Source organism: Perissodus microlepis, chromosome 7 (assembly GCF_051167445.1).
Source record: "Perissodus microlepis isolate ML-2025 ecotype Zambia chromosome 7, ASM5116744v1, whole genome shotgun sequence".
Taxonomy (NCBI): Eukaryota; Metazoa; Chordata; class Actinopteri; order Cichliformes; family Cichlidae; genus Perissodus; species Perissodus microlepis.
In genome coordinates, this window is record NC_140467.1 from 46,613,718 (window position 1) to 46,640,062 (window position 26,345).

The following is a 26,345-nucleotide window of genomic DNA, read 5'->3' on the forward strand; positions in this document are numbered from 1 at the left end:
CCGCGTTAAGAGGACGAGACCGAAATATTTCTTACTGACATGACAAGATGTGAATAGAACAGAAGAATTCATCAGCATTGGATCATAATTAACTTTGCAGTCTTCTTCACATTAGATAACACAGCATGCTTGTCTTTATGTGTGAAATTAAACACAAGAGTACCATATACACTAAAATTACTCAGATCATCATTATTAATAGTAATTACATTTTATTATTAGCAATAATATACTGTAGGTATAGCATTTTTCTTGTTTTGTGTTGTTGTCATCAGTGTGGAAAGAGTACTTATACACCCATATTTTATTTACAGTTAACACGGACAACAAATGCACTACATTTTTAGATTGAGAGATTTTCAGTCTTTTGTGAAAAAATATGAGCTCATTTCATCTCGGGAGAAGAAACAGATCCAGACACACTGCTGTCTTTCCTGGGCCAAAACTGAGGCGAAGTGTAAAACTGTTCTGTGATCAGATGAAGTGAAATTTGAAATACTTTTTTTGAAAAGATGGATGCCACATCCTCTGAACTTAAGAGGAGAGGGAGCTTGTTATTAGCACTCAGTTCAAAAAGCCTACATCTTTGTTGATACAGAGGTCCATTAGTGCCTATGAAATTGGCTATATGGACATCTGAGAAGGCACTGTGAATGCTCAAAGGTGCAGCTGAGGTCAGAGTGTACAAGTTCGTATCATGGGCATGAATGTCGTGCTGGGGCTTCTATTTATTTCTTTTTCCCAGGTAGCTTGATTGTACTGCATACATCTTTAATGCTTTGAAATACAAGAACTGGGTGCACAATTTTGAATTTATTTCAGATTTTCTCTAATTATTAGTGGGTCAAAAGTACACAGTACAGGGTATTTGGTTAAATTTTCATTTGGAAGTAGGAAGTCAACCCGATGCTTTTGGTACCCACCAAGAAGCTTACAGTGCTTAACAGTGTATATGACTGTAAAATCGGACATATACAGTGTCTGAGCTCATCCAGAAGTTGAATGTGAACAATCCTTCCCTTAATTTTCTTTCTCTGAATCTTTAACACCGCTGAACCCACACCCACATTTGTCCAGTCCACTGCACGACTTCCATCTTCATTAAATCGTTAAATGTTAACTTGTTATGGTGTGATCTTTCTGGGCTCTGCCAGGAGCTGTCATGAAAATAGAGCACAGAGAGTGCAAGATGTGTGAGCAACACTCTCAAGCTGTGCGTGCGAATAAGGTGTTAGTGCTGTTTTAATGGAAAAAGATTCACTTTCACTGGTACATCCACTAATGCAAGCAGACACACAGAGAGAGAAAAACCTGCGTCATGTTCAAGGGGATAAACAAACACAAGTAGAGTGAAGTACAAAGAGTGGTTGGTTTATCTTTAAGAAAACGCTCTGGTATACCAGTAAACTGGAGACATCTAGAGACTAATGTGCTAGCTTGACACGTAGCAGCCAGTGACTCAGTTAAAAACAAAGGTGAGTTAATCAGCTGAGTGGGCGAACTGAAAATAACTTATACTCTCCAAAGTTTGACCTGCTATGGCACTGAATGAGAACGATATCATAGAGTCTTCACTAAATTCAAAAGCTCATAAAAATGTTGGGACATCTCAGGCCCTCCAAGGTATGGAGGCCTATCTCCCCCCACCACTTCCCCTGCCAGTGGCAGACGCCCTCAGACATCGGTGCGTTGGTGGTTCTTTGTGTCCGGGGATGGGCGTCCAGGTACACACCGGCTCACTCCTTGGTGGCTGCTTGTCGGGGCCTGGAGCCTGGGGCTCGCTCGGGCCACTTCGGGGGTGGGGTGCCCTCGGCCTCTCGGCCTGGGGCTCTGTCACTCTGGCACAGCTGGCTGCCGGCGGAGCTCAAGGGCACGTCACTGCAACCCCCCCTGGCTTCTGCTCCGCGGCTGCCCCTCTGTTGGTCTTCCTTGGTCTCTTGTGTTCTGAGGGCCTCTGGATGTCTGGAGTCTTGATCTCCTCCATACCTGCTTCATGCCCTGGAGGACGGGGCTGTGGCTCCCCACACCCTCTAACAGATCATTACATGAAGGAACCTTTTAATACAAGTGCGCTCATGCTCACAGGTGTACACACGGGTGCTCACACACACAAACGACACCCTTTTTGGCTCCTACCTCAAAGCACACTGTGTGCTGTCGATCTTACATGCTGCACAAAAATGTTTAATATTTAGTATTTACTGTTATATTCCCATAGATCATCGTAATGATGTTGTTTATTATGTTGCTCTTTTTTTTTTTTCTTCTGCTTGTTTTCTCTTTTTTCTTTCTCAACAGGTGATCCAGGTGATTGATATATGTATTTTTTGTCTGCTTATTTTGTTGGTTTTTGTTTTTTGCCCTTTATCCCCGTCCCTCTTCCCCGCTGTTTTTCTTTCCCTCTTTCGTTCTCCCTTTTCTTTTCCCTAGTCAAGTCTGTCCCATATTTAGCAAGTGAAAATAAAATAAAATAAACAATAAAAGGTGAATCAAATCGACCATTACGGCAAGGCTGGGTTGGTCCATTTGGTAAAGTAAATCCGTTGGGCATCTTTCTTCGCCTTTAGACAATAATTCTGATGGCAAAAGAGCCAAACGGGACAGGCAAAAATAAAAAAAAAAGTTGGTTCTGTGCTTTTTTTTTCCTCTCTTTTTTTTAATTGAACTGAGTCTAGTTACCTGTAGCTTCTCCTCCAGTATAAAGGTAACGCTCTTTTTTTGGCCTAGCATCATATGTCTAACATATGTCTAAGTACAGTTAGGAACATCTGCAAGAGGACTTGGGAGTTTCTGATTATATGTGCATATGCATATGTACAGTGCTGGCTTCTCTGGGTTTCTGTGACTTATCTATGCTAAGATGCAGGCCAGAAACACAGTTACTCAGATAAGACACTGCTTAGCTGTCTGCATTTTCTATTTCTACGCTGCAGCAGGTGGGTGGAGTCAGCTGGAGACACCTGGACCCAGAGTGTGCTATGTGAAACCATAACCTGCTTCAGACCTCTTCTTCTTCATTTTCTGCCTCTCAGCTTTTCCATCACAATGTAAATCAGTTATGATTGGCTTTCATCTGCCATCTCTCTTTCTCTTTTCTCATGGCTTCATACTAAACTTCCATACTAGTATGTTGACAGTATTGTGTAAGCTGCTATAGTTTTTTAAATGTTGTTTGACATTAGGCACACATGAGCCTGTCTTTTCTGAACAAACTTTGTCTCCATTAACATCCTCAGTCCCCCACAGCACAATTGTAAGTTTAATACCATTTTCTGGAGCCTCAGTGTGCACACGTGGCATTCCTAGGTATGTTTTTTGTGTGTGTGTAGAGCCCTGTTAACACTTCCAGTGATGCGGTTTGACACGTGTCTGTTGCCTTGTCACAAAGCATCACTGTTGAACCCTGGGGCATTGCGGATAATTTGTCACCACTTTTTGTGTCACACACTCGAGGCAACGAGCTCTTCTTCCCTCGTCTCTACTTACGGCTGGTGCTGTGGAAATGTCTCATATGACATTAAAGACATTAAAGCCGAATCTGGATTTAAATCTCCTGTCGGTCATTGTCCCTGCACTGTGGTCTCTTTAGTACCTCGGCCTCACAGAGCTGTGTGGCGCCAATGTGTACGCTCATTCACCACGCTCACCTGTGATTACTATGATATCTCTTTAGCATGCAGGTGAGTCACTGACCATTGTCAGAGGTGCTTTGTGACCTACTGTTCTCATAGATGTCCTACTCATTACTATGGTAATAGTTTCCTGTGTCTGGGCTCAGTTTTGTAACTCGCTCTCTCCATCTCTGAAGCTGTCTCAGTCCTCCTCGCTGATTTTTCATTCTGGCCACGATCTGGCCTGGTTGTAAGGGGAGTGCAAATCATCTGAGAAAAGGGGGTAGAGTGAGATGCCGGGCATAGCCAGCTGCTCCCAACGCAAGGCTAATGCCAAACAAATATGAAATAAAAATACCAACAGGGCAGAAGGCAGCAGCGCTGGTGGGGCTGTTCACCCCTTTTTATTGGGTGAACAATTTACAGTGCATCCCTAATTTAATTTATTACATGACTCATTAAATGTTAGTGTATGTTCTTAATTTATATCTTCATTTTTATAATTAGGCTTATATTAGATGCTGATTGTTCACTGTGAACCCTCCATCTTTTTGAAATACTAACTAAACTTGGGGGTGGGCAATCTGATGATCGTACGAGGTCAGTCTTCATAAGAACTGCTTCATCTTAATACTGACTGAACAGTTTGCTATTTGCTACTTATTTCTATTGTACTTTAGGCGAAAGCTCAAATGGTTACTCACACAACTATGTAGCATTATCATTAATTAAAAATGCTAATCACAATCTGTTTCCAGCTTCCTAATTTGTTTTCTTAATTTTCAATTAGTGTTTTTTCTTTTTTGAAAATTAATATTTTCTTTGGTGTTTGTGCTGACTGTAGCACAACGCTAGGCTCTAGGGTGTAGAAAAAAAATACATCCTATTAACATCCTTTTATTAGAGCCTAGTTGGCCAAAGGCGTTACCCTGACATTTCACCTTAGTTTCATAAACATGATCTGCTTGCTCTGTGTCACTGAGCAAAATGTCTCTGAGCTACAGCCTCAGAGGATACAAAGCCTGAATACAACACACATGCACTTCAAGCAAATCACTACATTACTTAATGCAGAGTTTAAAGCCACCCATATGTGAAACTACATATCTGAAGCAGGTATCTTTTCTAACTGATGAAAGAGTGTATGTCAGTACTCCTGTGTTTTGAACAAGCAAGGGGAGGAAAAAAAAGTCGATGCATTTCTTTCTTTTCTTTCTTTTTTTTTGATTCGCTTCGTTCCATGGCTCGCCTCTGAGACGTGAACTGCATGGAACAGACACACCAAAGTGAAGGTATTCTTAGACTCGTCAGCCTCCTTCCATAGTGGGGATGAACTCAGGAGATAAAATATGCAAGAACCTCTAAAATAGGAAACTTTGCTTTGCTTTCACAGAGATACGACAATGTCTGCCTGCGGATTTTGTTCGGAGTAAACAAAGTGCAATGAAATTGCATTTGACATTTAAAAAATTAATGATATCTGGAACGCTTTGGATGGGGAGTGGGAACCGTGCCGAGAGAAAGAGAGGGGAAGAAGCAGAGCACAGCAGAGGACAGAACTGGGAAACTGCTCCTTGTTTTACACCGTGCCAAGTGAATGCAGCGGGAACATATAGATAGGGTGAGAGGAGTTCATGCTCATGTATGTGCGCCTAAGTGTGTGTGTGTGTGTGTGTGTGTGTGTGTGTGTGTGTGTGTGTGTGTGAGGATGGGGGAGGGACCTCTGTGTGTCCTAAGGGATGCCTGATCCACGCCTTGGCCCACTCCAGCAACCAGATGAGAGGTTACGTAACAGCGAAAGCTGACTAACATCCAACAGTGGTTAATGAGAATCTACATTTACAATAACTTAACTTCAAAAAGCATTAAAGGCCTCAGGCTAGTCTCATATATATGGTATAACTCTAAGAACACAGTGTGCATTGATGTAAGAAGCACAGTGGAATATGTAGCTAACATTTGGATTTTAATGTGAAAACAAATCAAAATAAGCAAATACTCCAGGAAAAAAAAAGCAACTGAAGTTCAATTTCCAGTGTTTATAGTTACATTTCTTACCTCCAAAATAGGATCCATCAGTCAGCTTCATCTCTTTGTTGAACTTGGTGATGACACTTGCAACGCCATGTTGAATAAAGTACATCTTTTTCCCCACTGTGCCTTCCCTGATAATGTAATCGTTGGGCTGGAAAACTTCAAACTTCAACTTGCTCAGCATCCCCGTCACAAAGTTGGGGTCCGCATTGGCAAACAGAGGCATGGTGGCCACAAGCTTGCGGCAGTTGAAGTTGACAATTTCCTGGTGGAGGGGGGGAAAAAGAAAAAAGAAAAGTGTTGATTTAACAGATGAGATCATGCCATCAATAATTCAGTTATTTCCACCCAAAAGTGAAAAATGAGCTTCAGTTCGGCAGCCTGACACAGAACACCACCTCAAATCTTTCATCTCTGCCGCCTTCACAGTATCCGCAAACATAAATGAATTGGAATGCATATTTCTGCTTTATCCCTAATGCTCCTAAAGCACTTTCCATTTCTCCTGTGAAGAAACTTTTTGGCACGCAATTCATATCCTGATGAGTTTGCCCTCTGCTGCCGGCTGCAGGCCATCTCTCTGGCCCATCCTGTCCCCTCAGACCCAGCAGCAGATTAGGAGCTTGTTGTCTGTTTACCCACACATCTCTGTTGCTGTGCAGATGGAAAGCTGGGGCACTTGGCATCTGCAGCGATGTGTTGTTGACCCCACATGAGGGATAACTCTCCTCCACTGACAACAGGACATTAACAGAAAGATAACCAATCTCTGAAATGCTTGCTGGCTCCACGAGGGCAAAAAATATGTTAGCTAAGCTTCAGAAGCCGGTGTCAGGTAAAGCCACGGCTCCGACCTCAATCAAGCACCAGAACTAATGAATACGATAGTAAGCACTTTTCATGCACAGTCAGGATTCCTCCTGGGAAAACAATATTTGGCTATGCCTATTTAAAGATTTGTCATATGGCAGAGAATAAAAGGCAGTGAGACAGAGGCGAGGAAGGGAGCAGGGGGGAGAGACAGAGCAGCAAAACAGTCTGGCTATTAGGCTGTGTGGACTCTGGTTTAGCATATTTTAGCCGATTAGCTTCAAACTTCATCTAGTTCAACTGTATTGAATCCCTATACATGCTTCAGATATTCTTGTTTTACAACAGTCTGAAAGTCACCTTAGGAAAACGTTGATCACAACGTGTTTTTTTTTCTTCTTTTAATATTATTTTTTGTCAAGGTTACTTTGTCCTTGTTTTCCTTTGTGTTCATCTTTGCTCGTCTACATTGTACATCAGGCTGTCAGCTACCAGAGATAATCAATGTAATACTGTTTTTAGGAGCTCACAATCAATTATTGGATGTTGCAGTGTCCTTGAATGCAACACGTTTTTTTCTTTAAAGCGAAGTCTGCCCGTGGCAACAAACTGCTCAATATGTTGATGGATTGCCTGTCTTAGGATGATCTTTACAGTTCACCAAATGAATAAGTTAAAACCAGCAGGGATATTTGGAAAAGCTCTGCAGATGTAGAAATATTCTGACATAAATGTAAAAATGTATATAGTGGTGGAATCATCTTACATAGGATATACATCTTTTGGTTTTGTAACCCAAGTGAAGTCCATACAAAATCTGGAGATCGTTTAAGCCTACAGCAGCAGTAGCAGCATAATTGTTTTGCAGACTTGTGATAACTGGCTTGCTACAATCAGTTATAAGTATGCTTTAACTGATTCGGCATTCTTACCTAGCCTGAGTGGTGCGAAGTGGAGCTAATTCAGTTCCCAAATTGACCTCTAAGTCAGGACCCCACAGATTGTCCATACAATCAGAACCACTTAGGTTTCAGTCTGTCTGAAAGTGTCCTGGCTTTACTGATGATGGTCAGGTTTACAGCCACGTTAATTGATTTTCGTTAAATGAGCTGTGGAAAAGCTCTACATTGTTGCTCTTTATCTCCCCAAATTTAACCTCAGCAATTTACCCAATCTCCTACCGAGCTGTTCACTCTGGGTAAAATATACTATACCCTATTTTAAACACAAGAAGGCAGTGGTCATACCACAATGACAAACAGGACAATAGTTGATATGACTAGACCTTTCTATTTTCAGACTGTAAATTTATTCAAAATATGCTGAGAAAAAAGAAACAAACAAAAAACCCCAAACTTAGTAAGAACTATAATCTGCTGGTCAGAAGATCCTGAGTGAAAGGGACATTCAGGTACTTTCGGCTAAAAAACAGCTCACAGAAAGAGATTAATCAAACTAAATCATTCTGATTATTTCACCAGTTTTTACGTCATCCAAGCATGCCAATGTAGTGGCCTTCAGCAGTTCATCAGAGCACTCAGTGGAATGGAAATCTATGGGAGAAGTTTGCTCCTTCCCACAAAATACTTAATCATCTGGTTTATTACAGCTGAACAGGAAAACATAATTGTACTGTTGCTCTGACAAATGCACACAGATGAGGTGCACAACAGCTTAAACTGTGCGGTGCCCAGCAGACCTAGTCATTATTGTGATAAAGATGTAGGTAAACTTAATTATTGTTTTTCTTATAGCATGGTATTTGTTTAAGTGTCTATTAAAGTAATAAAGGGTTATATTACTCTACCAGCAGTAAAGTGACCTACTTTGGTGACGGGAGATCAAATAAAGAGCATACTTTTAGAAACAGAGGAAACAGGCTGCACACCTGACATGGGGGAAACCACGGCGCCTCAGTTGTTGGATAGACTGATTAGAACAGAAGTGCAGTCAGCTGACACTAAGTCAAAGCTGCCACATTGCAGATGACGAATCAGACGGACACTGTCTTGTAATGTAATAAAGCTTAGTCAAGTTTTGGTGTCTAATTAGGTTTTCATATTAAAAGATTTCCAGTAATTATCAAATTTATTAGACCGACACTTAGATTGAGGCATATGCCATGGGTGCCTTAAATGAACAGTACTAGTAATCACACATATCATTTTGTTAGCTTCTGTAATGGTTCATCAACCAGTAGATGCAGCTATTTATTTGAAATTGTAATATATAATGTTTCACAAAAACATATTTAAAAAAAATTGTAAAGCCCTTTATTATTTTTGAGATGCCAAATTACAGTCATTTACTTACATTCCTGAACAGGAAAATGAGTTTTGGTGATTCGATGTTATAACTGATTAATTACAGAAAGAAGTTTAAATATGTACAAAAAAAATTCCCAGATTTAATTACATATACATTTTCCACGTAGTTTGTTATATAGTACAACATTAAATGTTAAATTTTGTCAAACAAAGCTAAAAACAATTTATTCAATCTGGTTAAATTAAATTTACTCGACTGGTACTCATTCAGTTTATACCAATTAATAATTCATTAATTAAATAAATAAACCTTGTTCAAAATAATTGCTTCATGGTTTTTGATGATGAAGAATCTGTATTCAATCTGGGCATAAAAATGTGAATTTTGGCAGATTTCTCAAATATTTTAATATTTTTTAAGATATATGTGTATTATTTCTTGATTGTATAACAGGTGGTCTAACTATTTTTTTAACACTGTACATAAAATTACAACAAAATGTAAGACTTACTGAAATTGCTCTGATGTGACCATGTTTGCTATTATCGATCTCTCTCAGTTTAAGCTGGATTTAACCTTTGCTTAGTGCACATATTGAACTAAGCCCGTGTTTTACTGTCCCTTTAAATCCCTGCACCTTTCTTGTAAGTGCTTGGGACTATGCAGCAACTCTGCACACCGTAGCATTCATCTCTTGAGCATATAACTTTGCAAGGTGACTTAATGGGGCTTTATGAGAGCTGGTCAGGATTCCTACTCTACATTTATCCTACATTCACTTCTTACTCCGCTGCTCCCTAATATCCCTTTGCATAATTACACATGTAATGTGCTTATGGGGGAGGTCGTCCAAGGACCAAAACTGGTGCTTGACGTCACAGTAACCTTTATTGCTCTGTCTCATTACCTCTGTGGCAGTTGTTTAACAGCTCTGTAAATCACAAGCTCTTGGAGTTTATCACAAGTGAAAGAGAGGCACAGGAGGTGCTTCTGTAGGAAATGTTTTCCTATTTTGACTTTCAGCCAGTCTAGTTTCACCTGGGGAGACTCCGTTTTGCTCTTTTTCTTCCTGACCTTGTAAGATGAGATGACAGGTGTTTCAGTTTAATGTGCTGCACCCAAATAAAGATTCACTGCTTATGTTCAGAAAAAAAGAAAAATAGATCTAACTTATGTTCCAAAACTAAGACATTGTGACACCTACCTTTCAGTGTCTATTTTTTTTATTTTTATTAAGGTTCCAAAAATAAAATCAGAGCGTTCGAAAGGAAAAATCTGCAGATTTCTAAATGTTACTCAAGAACAGAGCTTCTAAAATGTTGTGTCACCTCTTTGAGGGGGTCGTTGAGTTCACTCAGGATGTTTTCCTCATCAAAGATTTTCCCTTGGTAGCGGTGCTCATAGTAGTCATGGATTTTCTGTCTCATGTCTGCTGGAAGCTTGTGGAAGGACATGTATTGCTCCACTTGCTTATACTAGAAGAGACAAAGAAAAACAGTCATCACTTAACAGCTTAACATGTTAAAAAAAAATCAGATATCTTAAAGCAGTCCCAGTAAAGTCTCGAGTTTTATATTTATTTGGAAATCGCACCTTTAATAAACAGCAAAGCAACAAAAATGTGGTCTACACAGAGTGCATATTTGTGTCTCTGTATTGAGGACAAGGCGTGCTCTCACACAGTCACAGTGCCATGTCCTGGTTCTGCGTGTGGGGAGGGAGAGGCAGAACAAGAGAGGCAGGTGGTGAAGAAAGTAGGAACGAGTACAGGCCCGGGGCTATGTCAGACCAAGGTAGCAGCAGATTATCTCACCGATGCAGGAAGCCCAGTGCTAATAGGCAACCGAGCTATGCTGCAATGTGAACAAGCGAGGCATACCTAGTATCCAGGAGCATAAGAGGATATTGGGTAATTTTCAAAGAAGAATTCTCCTTTTGACCGCATTATATATTATCATAGGGTCTTTACCTTATAATATAGAGCATCTTGAGGTGACAGGTGTTGTGATTTATTGCTATCCTCTTTCCTTTCCTGTCTTTGTTTTTTCTTGTTTACATTAAAATGTCATTTTTGAGCACTTTAAACTGCTCACGTTTCATCATTACAATCAACTTAATTTTCACCTACTATCACATTAATATGCAAATAATGTTAAAATAATAATTTTCAAATAATTTGCATTGGTTTTTGGGTTGTTTAATAACTGAGAAGAGAACTGTCTGCACTTTAAATACAGTTCTGACAAATAAGAATATATTTCAAGTCCTTAGATTTAGCTGGACATACAGTGAATAAATCCTTTTGAGATGCTATGAATTGTAAAAAGTAGAATTTCTTTTTTAAAAAAAGTATAATGGTGTGACATTAAAAAGGAGCGAGGAGGGAGTCTGTACACTTGCCATCTCTGTTTTTCTGGCTAACTAAGATATAAGATCCCGTTTCTACATCCTGTTTCCAGTAATTAACTAAAAATTAGCAGGAGTGTAACGTCCAGCTGCATTATCCTGCAGGCAAGTACTGACCTACAGGAACACAGAAAAAACTTTGGCTCATTTATTTTGAGTAGTCGGCGAGCACGGCCAAAGCCCAACACCTGAAAATGAACCTCAACAAAGACAATAGAGCAGTACTGTAGGTGAAAGCCAGCAGCAGCTGCGAGGCTGGTAGGACATTTCAGTTTGAGAGGCTTTGACCAATGTGACGCAGGCAGCCCCATAAAACGATATTTGTTAGCGAGAGGAGCCACTCGAGTCCCAGTGCCTCCCTCATTGATTTCTCACCCGGCTGCAGAAAGGTGATAAGGGACCAGAGCTTTGTTTGCGGGAAATTGATTTATTTTGAGTTCACACAGCCGAAGTCAGAAGGTGTCTGCAGGGGCTCAACCAGTCCGTTTCGACTCGGGTGGTCAGGGTGGGGCACAGAGTAAGGCAATGGGGGCACATTTTAGGCTCGATATGGGGCCTTCAGCTTTAACGTCACATTATCTTTTCATTATGACTAATTTCCATTCTCATATTAATTCAGATGTGTAATTTTATTGGTTAATTACTTTCTAAAAGAGCAATTTAGATAAATGCTGACTACATTCCTCATTATCCCACCTCATCCATTTCTCTCTTTATCCCCCCCTCTCTCTCTCTCACTCGCTCTCTCTCTCTAGAAATAGTCAGGGCCCAGTCAGACTAACACCCACACTGGGATGTGCCACTTGGCAGAACCCACTTCTTTCCTGGCTGATGGCACTCCTGGGGCATTCCTGTGGATCTAATTTAACCCAGGCGCACTGCAATTTGCAAAGTTAAACATCACCCATAAATATATGTTTAGCAGCATTATGTAAAATGATGAAACCTCCTCTGTTGCAGAATGTGTTCTAAGACGTGAAGGACAGTTTAAAGAGGGCAGGCAATTAGTGCAAAGACTTGAAATGCTTCATCCACTTTGTGTGTGCTCAACGCTTCTTTTATTAAGCAGGAATTGATCTGATACCCGTCTGTGTCACGCAGAGGACGATGCATTCAAATACAACCCCATTTGTAGTGCTTGCGTGACATAAATGTAATTGCAAGACGCTGTGTTTGATATGTGATGGGTGCACGGTCACAGTATTCCTTTACAGAATCATTTATGTTGCAGAAACTTGTTTTAAAACTATTTAATTATCTTTGCAATATTTCAGAGGAGGGAGGTAGTTACATTAGCTTTGCATTGAACCTCAGACCGAAATATGAAATGTGGGACATCTTGGACATATCTTAAAGAGCAACTCAGCTGCACTGTGGCAGCACCAGGGCTTCACAGCAGACATGTCTCTATATCATACATACTTTAAACCCTCATTTCCTTCCCTCTCCTCCCACTATTTCTGTTTCCTCTCTTCTCTATAGCTTTTGCTTGGTCTGTTTTTCTTTTCTCCTAGTCTGGACAAAATTAGTTTTTGAGTTTTTGGAAATTAAGTAGAACCTATCGACAACAATCACTTTACTTTCTTACTTACTGCTCATCATGTTCTTGTCATAAACATCCTCCGGCCTCAGATAACTTATAACCTCGCATCCCCATCCATCTCTACATCCATGTTTCCAACCCCCCAGCTGTGGCAGTGATAGATGTAATGGCTAGAGGCTCAGCACCCTGAACCCATCCCTGCTGCTCTGCAGCCTGCTCCACTGATATGCACAGCCATGCAGCAAATCAGCCCCTGCTGAACCTGGCTCCACACTGGAGCTCTGTTACCATGAACATGGCATTCGCGGCCCCGAAGTTGTCAGTTCGATTCCTGGGGTGACGTTAGAGGGACAGAAAGGGATGTAGATTAAAAATAGTGTGTGATGTACATCTGCTTTGGAGCAACTGAGCTGGAGATGTGCCACTAATTCAGACAGTGACTTGGCACGGCTCGCTTGTTTGCTGAGGGCAACCTGCCGTCATGATTTTTTAATTTTTTTTTGCTATGCTGTGAATATAATTCATAATTATATCTGCATATTAATGATCAGTCAGCATTCCATAAATTTTTTTTATTATAGCCCTTTTATTTGCTGTCTTGTTCTTCGAATCTGTTAGTTTCATCTGATCTGATTTATGTGTCAAACAACACTTTTGTATCAATAATGATAAATGTGCATTTTACTAATTTGTGCGGATTTGTGATAACACTTTTGCAAAGACAATAGAAACTGCAGTTTTAATTTCAAGTTTTAGGTGACATGTAAGATTGCAATGTGGTGCCAAAACGCACCAAAGGGGGATGTTCCCCTAGATTGGACTGACCATGAGGACAGCTGGCAAGGTCGGGCCATCACACTTGAATAAACCGACAATGGCTAAATGATTTTATAAGCAAGGTGTAAATTAACGAAGTGGTATTTTAGCACGTCCTGTAATAGCCAAGGTGACTTTACCAATGCTCTGATAAGAATTATGGCTACATCTCTGGAAGGATAAATAATGTGTGCTTTGTACCTCTGTCCAGTCGTGCCTCTGTGTGTGCGTTTGTGTGGATATGTTCTGATAAACTCAACGGGGATGCAAGCTGCTGGCTCGCTTAGTGGATGGATATGATCAACATTCATTGAATTCAGGGACTCAAAAACTGTGCTGTTAAACCACATGAAATTTTTTATAGATTATTAAAAGATGAATAATTACATGGGGGGGGGGGGGGGAATCAAAGTAATTGGTAGTAATAATTTTAACTTCCTGACCCATTATAACCCATTTTCATAATATAATTTTAAAAAATGATGAAAACTTAAAGGGAAAACATCATTTTTATTTCTTATATTCTAAATTAATCTGTTTAATTGCTTTCTATTTAAATAATATCTAAATAATTTTTCTGAAATTATAGACAAATACTGAAAAATTGTCTTAAATAACAAACTGAACAACTTGTATATGAAGATTTATTGTCTTTAGTTATTTAATTATTGCCACTTCTGATATCACTTGACACGGAAAAGTAGCAAATGCTTAAAATAAAAAATATACTGAAATGCAGGAATTAGACTCCATTACTGGGTGAAAAATGGCTTGAAGAATAAACCCTGCATTAAACACTGTTAAAGACTTAATTTCTGAGTAATTGTTTCAGCTCTCACACACACAGCATGTCATAGTAAATAAGAATGTACTAAGACAAGATAATTAGCGCTTTCTGTTAATCGCATTTCAGCTGACTCACTGTCTTTATATCATATTTGAAAAAAACTATTTCCTTTGGGAAGAAAAGGAGTGTCTTACAAAATCAGTGTGACCTGATGTAACTGTTCTTACATCATCCTGTAAGTTAAAGATTAAGTTATTTTAATCCTAAACTTGTTTGTGGATGAAGACATACCATAGAGGACTAATCCCCACGCCCAACAGTGTGGTATGTACAATGCGTTCTGCAGCATAAGCACAGGCAAAGTTTGGGAGTTAAACTCTGCTTCTTGCGTGCAAACACAAAGCGCATCAGTCATGGCTGGGTGTTCTGGGAATTGCCCAGGCCCCACAGCGGGATCACAGATGGTGGCTCAGTTGAAATGCTGGATAATCATCCTCCACGTGAAAAAAAAAAAAAAAGATATAATGATGTAATAGGAACTGAAGGAAAAGGGAAAAATAAAATGTGTCCACTGGCAGCATACAGACAGTGAGGTGGCTGCTTATGTCATAGACCTCATCACCCTGTTGACCTTAAGAGATCTGCTTGGGGGTAGGTAGGAAATCCTCTTTCCTAGTCATCGCTGCGGATATATTTATATTTATATTGTGAGAGCTCAACCTATTGGTCCACAGTGTAATTGAGGCCTAATTTATTTAAATCCAGCTCCAATGAGCAGGACTTTACAGAGTCACAAAAAAAGAAAAAAATCACATTAATACTCAGTAGTACTTAGCTTAACTTACCTTAAAACAACAAACCATTAAAGATGTGTACGCATACATCATACCATGTATCATACCCAGTGTTCTTTTAAATCTCAGGAATTTAATATTGTGTGTGCCACTGCAGGACTCTTACCTTCTCTTGGTACTGCCTCCGTGAGGAATCCAGTGATTGGATTAGAGCTGTAGCATGGCCAACAAACATAGCGTAGCACGTGGCTCCTACAATCATACTCAGCATGGTGACCCAAAGGTCAGACATGCTGACGGGTGCCCGGGCACCATAACCGATGCACAGCATGTGGCTCATGGCTTTGAAGAGGGCATAGGAGTACTGCTTACCCCAAGAAACGTTCTGAAAGAACCAGAGGGGAAGAAAAAGGGAAGGAGAGACAGAGGAGGTTTGGGGGGAGTTACTGCCAAGCAAGACAAGGAAGAAAGGCTCCGCAGCAGATAAAAATGGAACAACAGACTTTCCTTTGATGGATCACTAACACTCAGCCAACATAATCTTCATGCTTCTGAACCTTATGGGTTTACAGAATGAATGAACTTTCTACCTTTTTACCTTCTCTCTCTGTTTGCATCTACTTTATTCATTTTACAGGTTATCAAAGGGTGAGAAGCGGTTCAGGTTTGCAAAGGTTCAAAAAAACAGCTTCTAAACTATGTATCCAGTATCCAGACTATACGGACAAAAGTACTGGGTCGCTTACACTTTACACCCAAAGGAGCTGCCCTGCCATAGAAATGCTTCTCATGAAGCTCCTGGTGCACTTTTGTGCTGATGTTAATGCCAGAGGATTAACCCTGCTGTGGTTTCTAAACACTTCCACTTTGCAGAAATGCCACGTGCAGTTGGCTGTGGAATATCTACACGGGAAGAAATTTCACAAACTGACTTGCTGCGATGGTGGCATCCTGTTTGCAGTACCTCACCCAAATTCAGTGACCTCTTTAAATGACTCATTCCTTCACAAATGTGACGGCAGACCGCACTGAATCTACTTGATTTTATACCCCCATGGCAATAGGAGTAAAAACACCTGAAGTCAAAGATTAAGAGATTTGGCTCAGTATTTTTGTCCATATAGTGCAGCTTGGGTTCATGGGTCCACTGTTATCCGATAATGTGTCCAGAAGGGTTTTTGAGGAGCCACATAATTCAGACTAAGTAGTTTGAAAAGAACTTGCTTGGTGGATGAAGACTGGTGATAAAAGTTTAAATGCATGGAAGCAGAACTTTAAATGGTCATCATTAGTTTTAGAAAATATGCTTTAATATCATGCAGGTAACCAGTCTATATGAAGAGCAAAAGATGGACATCAGCTATTGATTGACTGATTAATTGAGTGCTTTCTTTCTTTCTTTAAAACTTGTAAATAAAGAGCCAACCTAACTGGCAGTCTTAGGATAGTCACTGACTATTTCTTTTAAAAGTCCTTTTTTTTTAGTATGAAATCTTATCAGGAGTCGCTTTCAACAGAGATTTATGCAGAACCTCTTAAATTTTAGTAATCCACATTATCAGGTAGTAGCACAATGCAAGGACATGGCTTGAAAGGCCTTTCATTTGCATTTCAGATTTCCCTCATTTCTGTTTTTCCTGCTTTTTTTTTAGTCTCAGCATGTCTAATGTGAAAGTATGCCTTTTCCCTCTGGAGATGTGCAAAATCTCTAGTGGGCAACTAAGCGAGCCCATTGCAGTTACTGTATGTCTGTGAAACTCAGTAATCCACTATCTAGAGACAAATGTGACAGACTCCCTGGTACAAAGCTTGTGCTCACAGACATTTTGCTGACACCCCGAAAAGCTTCACCTCCTGCAAAGATGAAGTGCTGAGGAAGCACTCCATGCAGAATACCTATCACACACAGCAGAACAGCTAGTGATAGAAATAGGAAACTTAGATAGTCTATTTTTTTCCCCATTTGCCTCAGATCCATGTGTCACATGCCATCATGCCCATTTTGTCCCCTTTGCCATGCCATTGCCTGATCTGCTTGAGTCCACTCAGTTATTCAAGTGGGAATTAGTGAATCCCACTTGAATTTGATGACAGATGCACATTTATAGCAAATCATTAGCCCTGGATGACTCATCAGTTCTTATGTCAACACAGATTAGTTGTTTCTTCCAGAACTGATTACAGGATTTGTTATAAATTACAGTGTGTTCAATTTTTATAACATGATACTCAACAGGATAATCAATAAAATATGGTGTGTGTGTGTGTGTGTGTGTGTGTGTGTGTGTGTGTGTGTGTGTGTGTGTGTGTTAAACCATTGAAATATTACCTTTAGGTTCAAATATTCTATCCATCCATTCATCCATCCATCCACTTAACTCCTTATCCCACTTAGGGATGTAGGAAGCTGGTGCCCATCCCAGCTGCGAAAGCTGTGGCAGGTCAGCAGTCCATGACAGGGATCGTGGCTTTCATTGTACTGGAAATATCTGCAGCTAGCATTTCAGCACAAGCACCCGTCCACTGTAGCACACAACACATACACACAATAATGTATTTCCACACAGAGAACAAAGTCACCCAACCATATACCTGGAACTAATGCAGTTTGGGTCCTAGATGTTCTTTCACACGTGTATATTTCACATGGTGGGTGAGTGTTTATTCAGCAACGACGGGCTGTGTTTGTGTTGACATATTTGTATGCATGGAAAAACAGAGGCATGGTTTTGCCAGATGATATCACAAAGTCCGAAATGACTCACTGCACCTTTTGCTGTTTTTGTCTGCATGAATCTGTCGCACAAGTAAACTGCTCCAACAAAGAAATCTCTGCAGTGCTTTGGGCATTAAGGGCCTGGGGACTAACCTCACAGTTTCTGTCTGTTCAACTTCGCTGTCCATCCTTATTTCCCATCAATGTTTGTACATAAACCTCTCCAAAATAGCAGAATTAGCTTTATCATCCTCTTGCTTACATTAATCCGCCTACCTAATCAGATTGAAACAGTGGTCTATCACTTGTAACGCACAATTAATTAGGAGTCAAACAATCATGAATGACCTGTAGACAATTTGTAAAATGAATAAAGATGTTTCTTCATATGAGGCAAACTGACCAGCTGAGCTCACATTTATTATATCACGAGGTATAATATCTGCGAATATTTCCTTCTCCCTTGTCCAAAGACATATAATAATGAGCAAATAACTCAGGCAGTCAAACGTGGCATTATATTTATTCCACAGCTGCTTTGTGGAATATACTGATAACATTGGTAAGTTGGCTCTGACAGTGCAGTGTCAGTGAATCTTTAATAAAAAAAAAAAAAATAGCCGTGTTTAAGCATGGCTCACATGATTCCTTAAGCCAAATTTTCACTCTTTCTTTATCTTAAACAGACTGATAGAGACTGAATTGTTCAGAAGTAGCTCAGTTCTGAGTTGACATTTCACTGTAACATTAAAGCAGTGGGGATAATAGCTGCGTGCTTGGGGCACTGCAGGTTATGGAGCTTGTTATGAAGGATTATTGCGAGTCCTCCAAATGTGGAACTGATCATCATGATCGTTTCCAGCTGCCCATTGTTACGATTTGACATCTGGGAGACACAGAAGCAAAATATCCAAAGGCGGCTTTACCAGGCAGAGACAGAGAGAAAATTCTCTCCTAACAAATGGAGCAAAGCCCACAAGTTAGTTCAGGCAGTCAGGCTTTAGCCGAACTGCGTCATACACACTCCTCGTTCTCCTCGTGTCATACACCAAACACAACCTGCCAATTTGCTGGTCTATCTAAGCTGCAAAATTTCCCATCTCTCCCTCTGACACGTCAGTGCTGCTGCAGCCCTGCATCACTGTCTGCTGTCTCAACCCCTCCATTCCCCCAGCATCCCAGCAACCACCTTGTAAGCTCCCCCCCGTTTCTATACGTGACATATTTACGGGAAGTGATGAGCTCGGATCCCAGACGCCAAACTCTATTATGTTCTGATGATAAATAATATCAAACATGAGCTGTCTCACTGAACTGATACTGTGGTAATGATGTCTGCAAAGTGGACTTTACAGGAGCTTTTTATCGAACATAACAAAACCAACAGCATCACCGCTTTTCACTTCGCTGTTCTTCACTCACTGCTGTTCCTCAGTGTGATTGCTTAAATTTGCATTTTGACTGCCATCACGGCATGTGACTCACAGCTCTGGGGCAGTGCGCTATGATTACAGCAGGCACTCATGCTCAGCACCCATTTTTTTGTCTGATTAGGTTGGTCACAAAAGGACAGATACATGCACACTTTTATCTAATGCATAAAGAGTGATGAGAACTAGAAATCTCCAGGGCTGGTTCTGTACAGCTCTTCCTTTGGGAAGAGTGAGTCATTTCACTCTCAGTGCAGAAAAAGCAGTTTCTAGTTGCTTTCCTATAGTTCACAATGTACAGCCCCCTTGATATAGATTTTGCCAAAACAACAAATGTATTCCCTTCCTCTAACATTATTCTAAATATAATTAAGCTCTGTTTTTTAGCAGGAAAACACATCAGACACTGCATATTCATCTTTCAGCAGCCCCGTAAGAACAGCAGCGCAGGTTCAGACTTCATTACCACACACATTAAAGCGATCCCAATTCCGCACTATTGTTTAAGCACCAGCAACTTCAAAGTATCTATAATTTAACTGTGCTCGTCGTTTTGACAGCGCGCTCGTGCATTTTAACCACTTGCTTGCATTTTAATTAATTAGTCACAGAATCAACAGTCCTCTCTCTCAAGATGAAACTGGCTACGTGACCAGGAAGGCGGCTGATGATTCACCATTATCCTCGTGTTCAGTGCGACCCAGAGGCTTTGGTTGTTGTTGATACTGACAAACTATGAGACTAACAGGATGTAATGCCTTGCTGCAAAGAACACAATTTCGCGAAAAAAGAGAACAGTCCGAGGACAAATGACAGCAATTAAACTTATTTTTCATCTGGACTCCCAAAGATTTGCACTGATACTTAGTTTCACTGCAGCACAAATTATACTCAATAGAGTGTGTAGCAAGATCTGGTTGCCCTGTAAATATGTTTTCGTTTTATTTAACATTTTATTTTTTTGTTTGCGCTTGTGAGTGTCTGCAGAGAAAATAAGTGAATGAGCAAATTTGCCTCAACTGATTAATTTAATCACTGATTAACTCCCTAAACCCAACAAACAGTCCTTGAATGGAAAAAAAAAAAAAAGCAATGCGCAATATTCATTTTTCAATTGCATAATCAAACTGCAAGCTGTTCTCCCTGGGAGCGCACAGAAGGCACGGCGGCCTTTAAACACAGATGACAGAGTAAAGGGATGTGCAGGCTTGCATCGACACCAAAAAAAGCGCGCCCAGTGATGTATCTCACTGTGTGCGTTGTGTTGTCATTGTCTCGTGAGCTTTTATGTTCATCACCTGTAGCAGTACTAATGGACTTCATCTCTCTACAGAAGTTTTTTTATGCACTGGCACCAGTAATGTGGCCCGAGGCATATCTTCAGATTCATCTGTGTGTAACTCTGTTTGCTCCTTTCTTGTAAATGCACAATCACTTCAAAGGTTTGAGGGAATTTCCTTATATTTTGGCATTTTGGCAAACTTTAACTTCAGCTCAACCAATCAGACATGTGTTAGTCAAGGGCCAAGGTCACTGTGGCAAGACAAAACATGTTTTTAACCATGAAGCCACAATTCAAATGCTATTCATGACCATATTCTATATAACAGTCAAATAGTATGAAATTATGAAGTGATAAGCTGAGAGGGTCTGCTGTGGCGACCCCTAGAGGCAGCAGCTGAAAGAAGAGGCAGCAGATTATTATATCTAATAGGTCAAAGATCAATTCTGGACAATCATGGATCTAAAGAGCAACTTTACTGACTGGCAGTGGTACACGTGCCATTTCTTTCCTTCTTTCTTTTTTAACATTTTCGTGGCAGAAGTCTTCTCAGAGGTTAACAGACAAAAAAGCATTTGGATATCTGAAACTTGGCAATATTTGGCATTCTTGCTTAAAATGGGAACTATTAACCAATTATCAAGACAGTTCCCATTTATAAATGTTTGCTTTTGTGATTTTCCACCCAAATTTTACGATGAATGAGGTACGGTGATTTTTCTTTGTCTTCTCACAAGGCTCTCCTCACAACAGAACTTTATTTTTTAAGATCCCACAACAGCCTCTGAAAGCTCAGCAGCTGTGGTCCAAATACCCGCACACAAGCTTGATTAAACCATCCTACTGTATCAGTTGACAAATACCACACAATTCTTTCAGCTAACAAAAAATGAGCCAAAAAATAATCCAAAAACAAGCTGTTCGCATAGGGACTGAAGCGGTCTTGCATTTTCCTTCCATAAGCCCCATGTGTATGTTGAGGGGAAGTGTGATGTGAAAGAAGGGAAGAGGGTGAAACGTCTGATTAATTCATAAATTCAGGACTGAGCCCGCCTTTTGAAAGTGACTCATTCAGGGAGATTGGGAAGAAATGGAAGGAAATGAAGTGGGTGGTCCATGGATAAAAGGAGCCAGGAAGGGTGACTGATACTGAAGGGCAGTTGTGCATGGTTAGCCGGGCGTTTCTGTCCTTTTTTCCCTTTTTCCCCCTTGTGTCTACCTACAGTATATCCACCTGTCTTTTGGCCTCTAGCTCTCTCTGAGACAGGAGCCCTCAGCAGGGCTACTGCTGTCTGTCTCTTGATATGAGCTTGGCCAGGAACAGTAGGCACGCACATACACTCACAAATGCTCCAACACATGCATCTTTAAGCTGTACAACAGCCTATCCAATACCACAGCCCACCACCTTCCAACATGAGCCAACATAGTGACAGCAGCATTATCTTGTTTGGTGATTAAGTAAATGCAGCCTCTAAAGAGTAAGAAGCTACTCTCAGACCATTAGTCAGGAAGATAACAGGCCTAGACTGTGCACTGCACCACTCAGCAGTATCTGCAGCCCTTGTTGCCCTCACTCTTCTACTCACAGCTGGAGACTGAAAGTACGGAGCCAACAACAGAAAAAAATATGATGCAATATATGGCTTTAAAGCTCTCCTTTTTTGGACAGAGACAAAGACAAACCTCTTGATGACAACGTTTAACTGTATTGTTTATTTATACCTGCAGCAAACACAGCAAACTGAGGAAAAGATACCTTATCCTGATTTTCAACTTGTGAATGCTAATGCATTGCGATGGTGTGAGAAGAGGAATCCCATATGCGAGCTGGCCTTATCACTTTGGATTTGCCAGACAGCAGTCAGTGCACAGGCCTGCACTTCTGCACAGACCCACAGGGAAGAGATTCCACAAATTGCCCATTCTGCCACATCACCATCAGTAACACTATGCTAGCTGCTCATGTGCAGATATCTACAGTACCACTGGCTTAAACAGATTTTACCTCTAAAATGCCTCATGGTTATTCTTTGTGAGTTATTTTAGGATTGCCCCCTCATAAAACGAAGAAGAAAAAAATCTTAAAGCTATCCAGAAAATTATGAATTTTGAACTTAAATCCAAATATACTTCCATAGTTTCACGTTCTTTGTGGCTTTCTGTCATTGGAGTGTGCATAGCCTTCCCTTCTAAGATTTCAGCATTCTTAGCCTTGTCGTTTAGATAGAAATTTGACAAATAGTAACAATTATCATGTGCAGGACGCCTGCTTTTGGTTAAATGTAAAAGCAAACATAATACTGGCACTCACTGATGAACTCATATGCTCCTTAATGTTTTTTTAAAGGGCAAGATGAATTTGGTTCAGCTGTAAGCGGCTCAGCGGGATAAAAAATTGCCCTCATTACTTACAGACAAATACATATTTGATGACCCAAACTAGATTTGCAAATTTGTATGAATATTTGTAAATAATATACAGTACTGTGCAGAAGTCAGACGACCCCTTTATTTCTTTATAATTTGTTTCTTTAAAAGTGCTCTTCGACAATAGGTCTCCACGCTTTGAAGACCTATTGTCTCCAAAACTGCTTTTTCCCTGAGTATTTGTGCATGCGATTTTTCCATTTGTTCTGTTTGTTAAGCCATCTGAGACTGACAGCAAGAGGAGGTCAGGAGAGAGGTACAACAGTGGTGTTGGAGATCTGATGGAAGCGATGGAATTAATGCAGAAAAGTACCATCAGATTTTGAGCTTGTTTGCAATATCATGCATAAAGCATCTGATTGACAGTGGCTTCATTTATAGAAAGACAATGATCCCAAACACGGTGCTGATACAGTATAAAAGCATATCAGGATGGGAAAACACACAATGGATTGGTCTCCCTAGAGCTCAGACTGGCACATTACTGAAGCAGTGTGGGATCATCGTAACAGAGAACAGAACAAAAAGGTAGTTAATATCCAAAGAAGAGCATCAAGAAGCCTGGATATCTATTCCTGAGGAAATATCAAGAAAGCTGCTTGAGAGAGTTTAGGATATGTCAATTCACCAGCAAGTAGCTAACCCATCAGAGAAAGTGTAAAACAAACATACAAAGCCATCTTTGCAATGTTTTAGCTACATACAAGTGAATACAGCTTGGAGAAAGGGTTTCGTGTCACAACAGCTCACCCACAGGCTTCTAGCACTGATTTATGCCTTATTTGTTTTAGAGGCAATTTTTGCAGGCTGCAGCTATAGCCACACGGGGGGCACCAAATTAGGCTTGTACACCATCTCCCTTTGATATTGATTTGCATAGAGAAGGAGGATGTACCAGCTTTATTCTCAGTAAGATCAGCAACACACAGCGTGCATGCAAGGAGATGTTTATCATTAAGTTTTACAGCGACAAGTAATTATGAATCCAGAGTGTTGCTGTTTAAAAGGAAGTTTAAGAATCTGGGTTACTGAGGAGATGTTCGCCCGTAGTTACCATTAACAAGGATGAATTGTGACAGTTCTGTGGGAAATTACATCAGTGCAAATTCCTTTGGTGCGAACAGAGATGGATAATGTCTGTTTGGATGAATAACACATGCTAGCTGGTATCAAACGCACTTGGGCAACTCGTTGCCTCGAAGTAAAGATGAGAGCTGTGACGTTTATAAAAGCTGGCATTTGCACCTCCGGTATGATGCCTCTAAACAGTTCGTGCGCTCGTGCAGCACAGAAATATTTGTCACAGAAAGAGGGAGAGGAGACGGCAAAAGAGCTCCGCGGGGGAGTATTTACAATCAGCATTACCCAGGAGGTCCGCACGCGCTCACATCAGTCCGAGACGGGCAAGCACAGTCTGCTTGACCTCAACTCAAGAGGAGAAGAGGGAAGATGAAAGATACAGAAAAAGTCCAAACGAGGAGACAGTCCCCAAAGAAATCAAACATAAGCTGTGTTGACACTGTCCAGTTGTCCAGCTGTCTACTGTACACAGGGGCACACTGGCTTACATTTTTCATACACTGATACACGTAACTAGAAAGATTACGTCAGCGTGTATTTTCAAATGTAAAACGGACCCCTGTGAATTTTCACCTACGGCCGCAAGACACTCTACAATCGCCACTCACTCTACTGTTACATTTACAGTCACAATCAGTAATACAAAAAACAGTAATACACAAAGTAATGTGTAACATTATGCTACATTTTTACAGTCGTGAAAAGGAAAGCTTTCATTGCTGCGAAAATCTCGGTGCACCCCATTATTCTGTAGCTTGTAGAAGCACTTTTAGCAGCAATAACTTGAAGTGATTGTTTCCGTATGGCTTTGTTAGTCTCTCGCATCGCTGTGGAGGATATTTGGCCCATGCTCCTTAATGACGTTGTTTCAGTTCATTGAGGTTTGCATGTATTTGTTTATGCAACATAAACAAATTTGTTTATGCAACATAAACAAATACAGCAACCATGGTTGCTGTATTCCCTGTCCCTGGTTTAAACTGGTTGCAGTATGACGGCAATAACCAGACTGTGAGAAATACAGATCAGATCGTTGCAAAGAAGAAATGAAATACATGTGTCTTTTTTTATTCGTTTGTTTTTTAACAATGACAACTAATATGTTTAACACGTGTTAGTGAACACAAAGTATTTTCCACATACAGTGACAAGTATTACTGGGGATATTTAAAAAAACAAACAAAAAAAACCCCAGCAACCTTTTTTAGTTATTTACTAAAAAAGTTATTTAGTTTTGTACATCCAATTTCTATTTCATATGTGGGATGGTAATCTTAACACATAGGACTCTTACAATGACATATAGTGTCCCTGTCCTGTCTCTGACATTAGTCTGACAAATACAGAAATGCTCCTCTTTTCATCTGAAGCTGAATAGCTGGGTAGGATAGGTCTTAATAAGACTTAAAAGGAAGAGGAAGCGGGTTTGAGTGACACTTAAGATGAGATATTTTGTGTTATTGTGATAGGATAATAGTTATATTAATTCTCAAAGAGAAACTTTCTATTACTAGGAGGGCTAACAATGATGTTGAGGTGACATTAAAGATGCCACTGCTGCAACTTTCACTTTGAACCTATTTTGGAACTATAACATGACGAGATATTGTGAAAAGACCACCAGCTGACGATTAATACTACTACTACTACTACTACTACTAATAATAATAATAATAATACATTTTATTTAAAAATAGCACCTTTCAGAGCACCCAAGGACACTGTACAACAAATACACAATATACACAATAATAAGAGTAACAGATAAAGGTTAAAAGCATGCCTCTGCATGCTTTTAACCTTTATCATAAGCAATTTAACCTTTAAACATAAGCAATTTTAAACAGGTGAGTTTTGAGGGTGGACTTAAAAAAAACACCTTATTCAAGGTTGGTATTGCAATAGCTTGAAGTCTAGACTTCAAGCTATTGCAATACCTTGAATCCTTTCTTTTTCAGCCATTCTGTTGTAGTTGGTGCTTTGCATGGACAGATGGCATCACATCTGACTCTAGAATACTTTTGGTATACAGAGGACTTCACAGTCAACTCAGTGACTGGAGGATACCCTGTAGCTGCAAAACATGCCCAACCCATCACCCTTCCACCACCGTGCCTGACAGTTGGTATGAGGTGTTTGAGCTGATGTGCTGTGTTTGGCTTTACAACAAATATGGCGCTGTGCATTATCAAACATCTTTCACCTTGTCTTGATAAGATGAAGCTTTGCAAACCTAAGCCATACTGCCGTGTTCTTTTTAGAGACAAGAAGCTTCCTCCTGGCAACTCTTCCAGCTTTAACTTTTACCATGCTACCTGAGGCCTGTGGAGTTTGAGAT

General features: G+C 40.3%; 1 protein-coding gene across 1 annotated transcript in view; it reads right to left on the reverse strand.

Moving 5' to 3' along the window:
- hcn1 (hyperpolarization activated cyclic nucleotide-gated potassium channel 1) overlaps positions 1 to 26,345 on the reverse strand; it is a 72,012-nt gene that overhangs the window by 14,154 nt on the left and 31,513 nt on the right. The window contains exons 4-6 of the mRNA XM_084935453.1: positions 15,236 to 15,454; positions 10,052 to 10,198; positions 5,670 to 5,910 (exon numbers count right to left, since the gene is read on the reverse strand). Coding sequence (XP_084791579.1) covers positions 5,670 to 5,910; positions 10,052 to 10,198; positions 15,236 to 15,454 — 607 coding nt within the window. The remainder of the gene's footprint in view (positions 1 to 5,669; positions 5,911 to 10,051; positions 10,199 to 15,235; positions 15,455 to 26,345) is intronic.